General features: G+C 36.6%; 1 protein-coding gene across 1 annotated transcript; it reads left to right on the top strand.

The window, feature by feature from the left end:
* The first annotated feature begins 905 nt into the window (after window positions 1–905).
* Window positions 906–1,343, top strand: LOC111540730 (olfactory receptor 52D1-like). The gene has a single exon (XM_023209165.1). It carries the CDS (start codon window positions 906–908, stop codon window positions 1,341–1,343), a length of 438 nt encoding a protein of 145 aa, XP_023064933.1.
* The last annotated feature ends 9,116 nt before the right edge of the window (window positions 1,344–10,459 follow it).

Raw genomic sequence — 10,459 nt, 5'->3', positions numbered from 1 at the left:
AGTCACTATTACAACCATTGGATTAAAGACACAAGAGGAAGATATGATTGAGAGAGAGAACCAGAGCCAGAGAAGACTTAGATAGGGATGACATAAGCTTGCAACAGCTTTCTTGGAGAATACTGAAGGAATAAACATCTGACTGTTTTCTTCCTCCCTCCTATCTCTTGTTGGTGTTTTCTATTGCCAAATTCAGCCAGAAGTGAGAAGGCAAGGGAACCTGTTCATGTAGTCCATAGAGGTCAATGTCTCAGAGCTCAGAACATGATAGAAAGTGGTGGAGGGTAGAACAGAGGAGGTTAATGTAAGATAGTTTGCACAACATACATGTAGAGAGATCATATTTATATTACAGTTGGTTATAGTCACATGATAGAATATTTTGGCAACAATGCAGAGGCTTCGCTAGAAGACGGAAATCCTGGAAGTGAACATATTAGTGACAAAGTTATTTTAATAACAGAGACAAGAAGTGAGGAGGGCATGAATTTGAGTAAAATTGGTGGGAATGAAGAAAGGCAAGAAATTGAATGAATAATTAAGAGGAAGAAATGGCTTCTAGGATGACGTTATTTTTTAACCACTTTTAGGAAGATAAGGCCTCTGTTCTCTGCATTATTATGTTCTCTGCATCTATCCCCAATGACACTGCCCTCAACCCTTCAACATTTATTCTGCTTGGAATCCCAGGGATGCAAGACCAACATGTTTGGATTGTCATCCCCTTCTGCTCCATGTATGTCCTTGCTCTGATGGGAAATAGTACTGTCCTCTACATCATTGTAACAGACAGAACTTTGCACGAGCCAGTGTACCTTTTCCTGTGCCTGCTTTCCATCACTGACCTGGTACTTTGTTCATCTACATTGCCCAAACTGCTAACAATCATCTGACTTAGGTCTCCCATGATTTCCTACTATGGCTGCCTCACCCAGATGTTTTTTGTTCATGGAGTCTTTGCCACAGAGTCAGCTGTTCTGTTGGCCATGGCTTTTGATCGCTATGTGGCCATCTGCTGTCCACTTCATTATGCATCCATCCTCAATGCCACCATGATTGGGAAGGTTGGTGTAGCATGTGTGATTCATGGTCTTCTCTTTGTTTTCCCCTTTGTCATCTTCATTGAAAGCTTACCCTTCTGTGGAGATCGCATCATTCCCCACACCTACTGTGAGCACACGGGCATAGCCAAGCTTGCCTGTGCCAGCATCAAGCCCAACACCATTTATGGTCTCACTGTGGCACTTTCACTCACTGGCATGGATGTGGTCCTCATTGCCACCTCTTGCCTCCTGATCCTGCTGACTGTGCTGCACCTGCCCTCTAAGGATGCTCAGCTCTGAGCATTTAGTACTTGCAGAGCCCACATTTGTGTGATTCTTATTTTCTGTATTCCTGCCTTTTTTTTTTTTTTCCTTTTTCACTCACCGTTTTGGCCACCAAGTACCCCCTCATGTCCACACCGTACTTGCAAATCTCTATCTCCTTGTGCCTTCTGTTCTCAACTCCCTGGTCTAAGGCATCAACACCAGACAGATTCGCCTGAGACTATTTGGCTTTTTTTATGAGGAGGAGGTAACTATACTCTCTACATGCACAGAGGATTAATGGAAAAAGTTGTAATTAATCTTTTACTTTCTTTAGCACCTCTTATCCTTGGACTAGAGGTTTCTGCTTCTGCTAATTCTAGCACACCAGTATCATCTATTATTGGAGAGTTTTTGAAGTATTTGTGAGAACCCATCTATACCTGCTAAATATGTAGAATATCATTTTTCTATAAAATTATCCTGTGACCTGTAAATGGGCCTATAGGTCTTGAATATTTCCAGGGAAAGGCAATGTAGTTCACTTGAAAGTAAAAGGCAAGGAGAGTTATTCCCTCCAAGTACTGAAATCTCATATGCTAGAGTTGAGGAATTGAGAACACACACACACACACACACACACACACACACACACACACACAATGAATTAATTATTGCCAGCATTTTCTTAGACCAGGAGAGTCTTCAGTGAGAGTTTCAGCCTAGGCCAGAGATTGCTGTGAGAACTCAACACCCAGGATTAGGTTGACGATACATGAGGAGGACTACAGGGGGAGAAGTCTGAAAACACATAATTCCATGGGAACCCCATCATACTAGTTTCTCAAGGAAGTAGTCCAAAATATGTTACTTTTGGCCAGATGTGGTGGCTTCTATCTGTAATCCTAGCATTTTGAGAGGTCAAGGTGGGAGGATTGCTTGAGCTTAGGAATTCAAGACTAGCCTGGGCAACATGGCTAGACCCTGTCTCCGCAAAAAATTAAAAATTTAGCCAGGCGTGGTATCATGTGTCTGTAGTCCTAGCTACTCGGGAGGCTGAGGTGGGGGATCACTTGAGCCTAGGAGGTTGAGGCTGCAGTGAGCCATGTTTGTGCTACTACATTCCAGCACAGGGAACAGAGTGAGACCCTATCTTAAAATAAAATAATAATAAAAATGTCACTTTGTAGCTAATATAGTCACCTCCTGACTAATGACCTTTGCATTTTTCCTGGCATTTTAAGTGTGATGGACTTATCATGTAAATTATTCTGAGAGGCACTGTGAACTTGATCTAACCTTTTGTTTCCTCCATTAGTCTATAGCACTTTGGATATACAATGGTGCCTAGGACATTGAGTTTCCTGTTAATGCTATCCAGACTGGATGACAGTAAACCTTTCCCAAACAACTGGCTGCCATGTTTTTAGCACAGGCTTACCTTCCACAAGAATTGATGCTCCCCGACTTGGAAAAAATAAATGCGAGTAACCAGTCTATTCTCCTATATAACGCAATAATATTCTCCAGCATCAATTTTTCATCATATGTTGTTTATTACCAGAAACTCTTGATCTTTTAAGGCATTCATTCTACTTTTCAACTTCAGTATCTAAGTTTCTTTTTTTTTAAGAGTCTGAGATTGATCCCACCCACAGTTAACTTAGTTTGTAATGTGGTGTTTGATAAATAGGATCCTATAAACAGAGACCACAGTTTCTTTTATTATGTTATAGTAAAATATATATAACATAAACTTTGTTATTTTAATCATTTTTAAGTATATGATTTGTGACATCAATTGCATTTACAATCTTGTGTGACTATTACCATTATGTCCAAGACTTTTTATCACCTCAAACAGAAACTCCGTAACCACTAAGCAATAACTCCCCATTCCTCCTTCTACTCATGCCTGGAAATTTCTAATCTTCTTCTTGAAGAGAAAAACCCTATGCAGAAACTTTAGAAATACTCTTCACTTATTTTTTCTTATCGTTGAACATCTGTTCAGAAATATTTCTTGAGGATCAACTATATTCCAGACAATAACATAATTTCACAGGTGACTAAGGCCCAGTGTCAGACTTTAGGAAACCCATGATCTAGAAAGAGAGGAAATAATGTAATAACAAAATATGGCATTTTCAGTGATATAGTATAAAAGATACTATGGGAGTGAAGAGGAAAGTATGCATATGTTAAATAATGATATTTTGGACACTGAAGTAATTATCATTTTATAGATTCATCTTAATTCTAGACCCTTTTTTCCACTGGGCTGAAGCAAAAAGGTGCCACGTGTCTATAACATGAGATAATTTTTTTTTTTTTTTTTTTTTTTGAGACTGAGTATCCCTCTATTGCCCAGGTTGGAGTGTAGTGGCGCAATCTCTGCTCACTGCAAACTCTACCTCCCAGGTTCAGGCCATCCTCGTGCCTCAGCCTCCTGCGTAGCTGGGATTACAGGTGCCCGCCACCACACCCAGCTAATTTTTGTATTTTTAGTAGAGACAGATTTCACCATGTTGGCCAGGCTGGTCTTGAACTCCTGACCTCAAGTGATCCACCTGCCTTGGCCTCCCAAAGTGCTGGGATTATAGACGTGAACCACTGCTCCCAGTGAGAGAATATTTTTCATCTTCTCATGGTTCTCATGTTGACTAAGTAAGCCGTTTCTATGGAAAATTTTGTATCAAAAATTAATTATAAAAAGCTGCTGTTTGCATATTAAGGAAAGAAAAATTAAACAACTATGAAGACTATCTCCTCTGTTGGAAGTTATTAGAACTCACTTACTTAAGACAACAGGAAATATATCTATACTCAAAACTTAGGTTTATTAATCCTGCTACAGCAAGCAAGAAAGCATTCCAAAAGAGCCCCTGGGTAACTCAAAAGAGTTGGGAGGGGATTCTTACATGATGTGAGCTTGTTGTGCTTGATAACTTTAAGGAGAGATCTTGGAAGTTTGAGAGGATTCCAGTTTGGATGTGGTCAAGCAATATGGGTAATTTGGAATTGTATATCAATATTTTTTAAATCTAGGAAATGTGAGAACAAAAGTGGGCTAGAATTAACATTGGTAAAGCAAAAGCAGTTACCCATGTTAGCAAGAAGAATAATTCTGATTGGCTTTCTCTCAATCTTCTTCCAGACTTTGTCACGGAATGGCCTGTCTGTATTGTTCATATTCTTCAGGCTTTGTTTATGTTCAACAGGGGACAACATGTACTAAATTCTGGTGGATTTATTTTTTTAATCTTTCATTGTCCCCTTTTGGCCAAAAGCAGTTGAGAACAGCCTTCAACACATTAATTTGTGCATTCCAGTTAACCATTGTGAGAATTGTACTGATAGAAGGTTGCTCAGAAAACAGCCTGTAGTCCTGCATGTTTCTTTTGTTAAATGATAATCTATTGAATAACATAATATGACAATGACTATGCAGTAGTTTTTAAGACTTCAGATTGGTCTTGTATTGTACTGAACAAATGCCATACAGACTATGACCAGCAAGTCAATGATTCGTAGTTTATGTAGTAGGCTATGGAACCAGAGACCTAGATCACCAAACTCAGGCCACATAAAAACATAATCAAATTCCGTTTCAGTTTATTTTTGAGATCCAGGAGACTTTCCTTTAGCTTAACGACACTGTTTCACCTAAAAGGTGGTATTCACATGGGTACTACAGAAGGTCTTAAGTGTGCCAAATATCTCCTTGGCTAGCTAAGAAGAAAATGGTTAGTGTTTTTCTGACTATGGGAGGAGCAGTCTGAGACAGTGAACAGGAAGAGGGAGTTTGCTCCCTTTCCAGGAACTTCCTGACTAACCCATACCTACTCATTTTGGAAGTCCATCTAGATGTTCTTCTCGGGAAAATACAGTTCACCAGAAGGCTATAGGTTTTAAATATTTGAAAATCTGTAGGCATTACTCCTTTGTTGCAAGAGAGATTTATGTGTGTCAGGTACGCAGAAGTCCGCCTTTAGAACACAAACATCATTGTCATTGTATCATTTACTACCACAAGATTGGAACAATTTTTTATTTTTTTCAAAAGGAGGAAATTATCTTTGGAATGACGTCGAACATGTAAAACAGACTAGAGATTACATCAAAATACTCACTACTGTAATAAAAATTGTCCCAATATTTGTCACTACCCCTACTGACCTTGAATATACTGCAAATGATGAAATAAATTTAGCTTATGTATTGTGTTGACTCTAGGTCCGGTCTAATATTTAAAATATTAACGATTGAGGTCAGTGACGTGAGGAAAGTATGATACCAAAAGGAACTTGAGGAAAAAAAGTTGTCTTCTTGAATATTTGAAGGAAGAGTTAATAATTGTTTGGGGGATGACAAATCCAGCATTCAGAGGAGTAGCTGTGGTCACACAGCTGTGGTCACACATGCCCCCCAGCCCCAGCCCTATCCAGGTATTATTTTGCTTTAAATAGCAGAGAAACACATTATGAGATTAGGCTGTGATTACAGTTAAAACATGTTTAAATGCATTTAGAAACCCTTAGGCAACCACTAAGATATATCAAATTAAGATGATAAAAAATTTTAGCAATAAGGCAAAAAAAAAGGAGAACAGAGATACAAAAAGTTAATCTTGGTCTGTTGTCTTGGCATGAGAAAGTACACTTCACACCATCATCTGCTAATCAGAAAATTTCAGGTTAACCTTTGCCGTGTAAGGGTCATCTGCATCTGGAAGATCCTGAAAAATCTTCAGTTTAAGGTTCCAATAAGTATGTACTTACTAACAGTTTTCATTGAAAAAGGCCAATAACATTGTGAGTTGGAAACATGTATGTAATAATCAATCCTTTGAGGCTTTACTGCTTTGCGGGTTGTTAACAGTACCTGAGAAATTTTCTTCAGTTTGAATCAATGTTAATATTTTTCTGGTGTTTCTAAAATATCTAGTTTCCTCTTTTACCATTATTTGTAGAAAATAAATAAGTGGCAGGCGAGGAAAAGTGGTTCTTATATGTCGATGATAAGCTTAAACAACTCCAGTCAGTGTATCATGTTAACCCACATTATCAAAATCAAGAAGTAAATTCCCAATTGATACAAAACAGGTCATTAACTTTTATGAATTTTTAATCTGTAATCATTCTGGCAATAAGAATATATTATTGAAAATGAAGCCACTAATATTTAGGCCTCCTATTTATTCCATGATATATATCATAAATACAGTTTCTGTGTCTATATTTGAACATAAACATAAATATGTTTTATTTAATGTGAAAAGTAAACAGTCATCAAAATATGTAAATCCTAATTTGGAAAGAGAAAAGCACTTTCACAATAGAATTAATTGAAATTTCGGGAAGTCTTCAGGATTCTCTAGGTATAGAATCACATTGTCAGCAAAGAGAGAATTTGACTTCTTCTTTCCCTATTTGGATACCTTTTATTTCTTTCTCTTGCCTAATTCCTCTGGCTAGAACTTTCGGTACTAAGGGAATGATGAGAGTGAATAGGAATGATGAGTGTGGGCATCCTTGTCTTGTTTCAGTTTCAAGGGGCGTGGTTTCAGCTTTTGCCTGCTCAGTATGATGCTGGCTGTGGGTTTGTCATTGATGACTCTTAATATTTTGAGGTGTGTTCTCCCATGCCTATTTGATTGAGGGGTTTTAGCATGGAGGAATGTGGGATTTTATTAAAATCTTTTTCTGCACATATTGAGATAACTATGTCGTTTTTGTTTTTAATTCTGTTTATGTGGCAAATCACATTTATTTATATGTATATGTTGAACCAACCTAGCATCCTAGGAATGAAGTCTACTTGATCATGATGAACTAATTTTTTGTTGTGCTGCTGGATTTGGTTTGCTAGTATTTTCTAGAGGATTTTGGCGTCAGTGTTCATCAGGGGTATTAGCCTATAGTTTTCCTTTTTCATTGTGTCTTTGCCAGGTTTTGTTGTCACGGTGATGGAGGCTTCACAGAATCAGTTAGGGAGGAGTCCCTCCTTGATTTTTTTAGAATATTTTCAGTAGAATTGATACCAGCTCTTCTTTGTATGTCTGGTAAAATTCAGCTGTAAATCTCTCTGGCCTGGAGGTATTTTTGGTTTAGGTTTTTTGTTTGTTTGTTTGTTTTGTTTTTTTATTAGTGGTTCCATTTGGAACTCAATTTTGGTGTGTTTCAATTTCTTCCTGATTCAATCTTGGTATGTTATCTGTTTCCAGGAATGTATTCATTTTTTCTATGTTTTCCAGTTTTTGTTCATAATACTCCTGAGGATCTTTTGCATTTCTATGATATCAATTGTAATGTTGCCTTTGTCATTTCTGATTGCACTTGTTTGTATCTACATATGGTTTGGCTGTATCACCACCCAAATCTCATCTTGAATTGTAGCTCTCATAATCCCCACATGTCGTGAGAGGGACCCAGTGGGAGGTAATTGAATCATAGGGGTGGTTACCTCCATGTTGTTCACTTGATAATGAGTGAGTTCTCATGAGATCTGGTAGTTTTTATAAGGGACTTTTCCCCCTCGTTGCTCTCATTCTTCTCTTTGCTGCTGCCATGAGAAGAAGGACATGTTTGCTTCCCCTTCCATCATGATTGTAAGTTTCCTGAGGCCTCCCCAGCCATGCTGAACTGTGAGCCAATTAAACTTTTTTCCTTTATAAAATACCCAATCTGGGATATGTCTTTATTAGCAGCATGAGAATGAACTAATACAGATCTTTATTTTTTCTTTGCTAATCTAGCTAATGGTCCATCAATCTTATTCAGCCTTTCAGAGAATCAACTTTTGGTTTTGTTTATTCCTTTTATGAATTCTTCTGTCTCACTTTCACTCAGTTCTGCTCTGAAAATGTATTTCTTTACTTTTGTTAACTTTAGGGGGATTAGTTTGTTTTTATTTTTATAGCTCCTCTTGGTTTTGGCTTGTTAATTTGAAATCTAAATATGTGAGGTAGACATTTAGCACCATAAACTTTTAACACTGCTTTTGTATGTTTTGTCTCTGTTTTCACTTACTTCACAGATTTTTTAAATTTCTACTTTAATTTTACTGTTTACTCAGAAGCCATTCAGGAATAAGTTGTTTAATTTCAACTTAATTATGTGGTTTTGAAAGATCTTCCTGGTATTTATTTCCATTTTTATCCACTGTGATCCAAGTGTACAGTTAGTATAATTTTGATTTTTTTGAATTTATTCAGACTTGATTTATGGTCCAGCATGTGGCTGATCTTGTGGTATATTCCTTGTGAAGATCAGAAGAACGCATATTCTGTGGTTATTGGGTGGACCAATCTGTAGATGTGTATTAGATCCAATTGGTTCAGTGTCAAATTTAAGTCCAGAATTCTTTCGTTAGTTTTCTGTCCTGATGATCTAACACTGCCAATGAGGTATTGAAGGCCCCCACTATTATTATGTGGCTGAGAAGTAGACCCTAATCCAATAGTAGGGAGCTTCAACATCCCACTTTCAGCATTGGACAGATTAGGCACAATATCAATAACAAAACATAGAACTTAAACTGCAATATCAACCAAGTGTAACTAACAAACATTTAAAGAATTTTTTGTCCAATAACTTCAACTATTCGTTTTTTTTTATCAGGACGTGGAACATATGTTTTAGGATATACCATATTGTAGGGCAGGAAACATGTTAAAATTTTTAAAAATTCAAAATCATATCAAGCATCTTTTCATACTACAATGGAATAAAGGTAGACATAAATAACAAGAGGAAAATCAGAAACTGTACATACACATAGAAATAGACAATGTACTCTTGAATGACCAGTTAATTTCTTTATTGAAAATGAAACTTTATTGAAAATGAAACAAATAAAACTAGAAGAAAAATATACTAAAACCTATGGAATGTAACAATAGCTGTACTGAGAAGAAAGTTTATAGCAATAAATGCTTACCATTAGAAAAGTAGAAAGATTTTAAATAAACAACTAATAATGCACCTCAAGAAAGGAGGAAAGCAAGAAAAAACAAAATCCAAAATTAGTAGAAATAAGAAGTAATGAAGAGCAGAGCAAAAATAAACAAAATAGAGAATAAAAATGCAGTACTAAAGATCAACCAAATGAAATGTTGGTGTTTTGGAAAAATAAAATTGACAAACCATTAGCTAGACACAGAAAAAGAGAGAAGATGCAATTAATAAAATTAGAAACAAAAAAGTAGACATTGCAACGGATATCACAGACATACAAAAGATTATTAGAGACTACTATAAACAACTCTAAACCAACAAATTGGAAAACCTAGGGAAAACTGATTAAATTCTTTGGCATATATAACTTACCAAAAGTGAGCCGGGAAGAAATAGAAAACCTGAATAGATCAGTAACAGGAAATGAGATTAAACAAAAAAATTTTTTTTATTATTATACTTCAAGTTCTAGGGTACACGTGCACAATGTGCAGGTTTGTTACATATGTATACATGTGCCATGTTGGTGTGCTGCACCATTAACTCATCATTTACATTGGGTATATCTCCTAATGCTATCCTTCTCCCCTCCCCCGACCTCATGACAGGCCCCAGTGTGTGACGTTCCCTATCCCAATAACAGGGAATGAGATTTAGTCAGTAATACGAGTCTCCCAATGAAGGAAAGCCCGAGACAAGATGACATCATTATTAAATTCTACAAAACGTTTAAAGAAGAACTAACACCAATTCTTCTCATACAATTTCAATAATTTGAAAAGGAGAGACTTCTTCCTAACTCATTCTACCAAGCCAGCATTACCATGATAGCAAAATCAGATTAGCACACAACTAAATAAACAAGCAAAAACCAACAGGCCAGAATCCTAATGAACATAGATAGAAAAACTCCCAAGAAAGTACTAGAAAATTGAATACAACAGCACATCAAATAGATTGAACAACACGATACAGTGGTATTTACTTCAGAGATGCAAAGATAGTTCAACATATCAATAAACACAAGAAATCAATAAACATAATCTATCACATCAATAGAATAAAAAATATAGAATTATCTCAATAGAGAAAGAAAAGCATTTCATAAAATTTAATATCTTCCCATGATAAGAACTCTCAACATATGTATAGCAGAAATGTACCTCTATGCAGTAAGGGCCATATATGACAATC

This window comes from Piliocolobus tephrosceles, chromosome 13, assembly GCF_002776525.5.
Source record: "Piliocolobus tephrosceles isolate RC106 chromosome 13, ASM277652v3, whole genome shotgun sequence".
Taxonomy (NCBI): domain Eukaryota; kingdom Metazoa; phylum Chordata; class Mammalia; order Primates; family Cercopithecidae; genus Piliocolobus; species Piliocolobus tephrosceles.
This window is presented reverse-complemented; position numbering and strand designations above follow the sequence as displayed.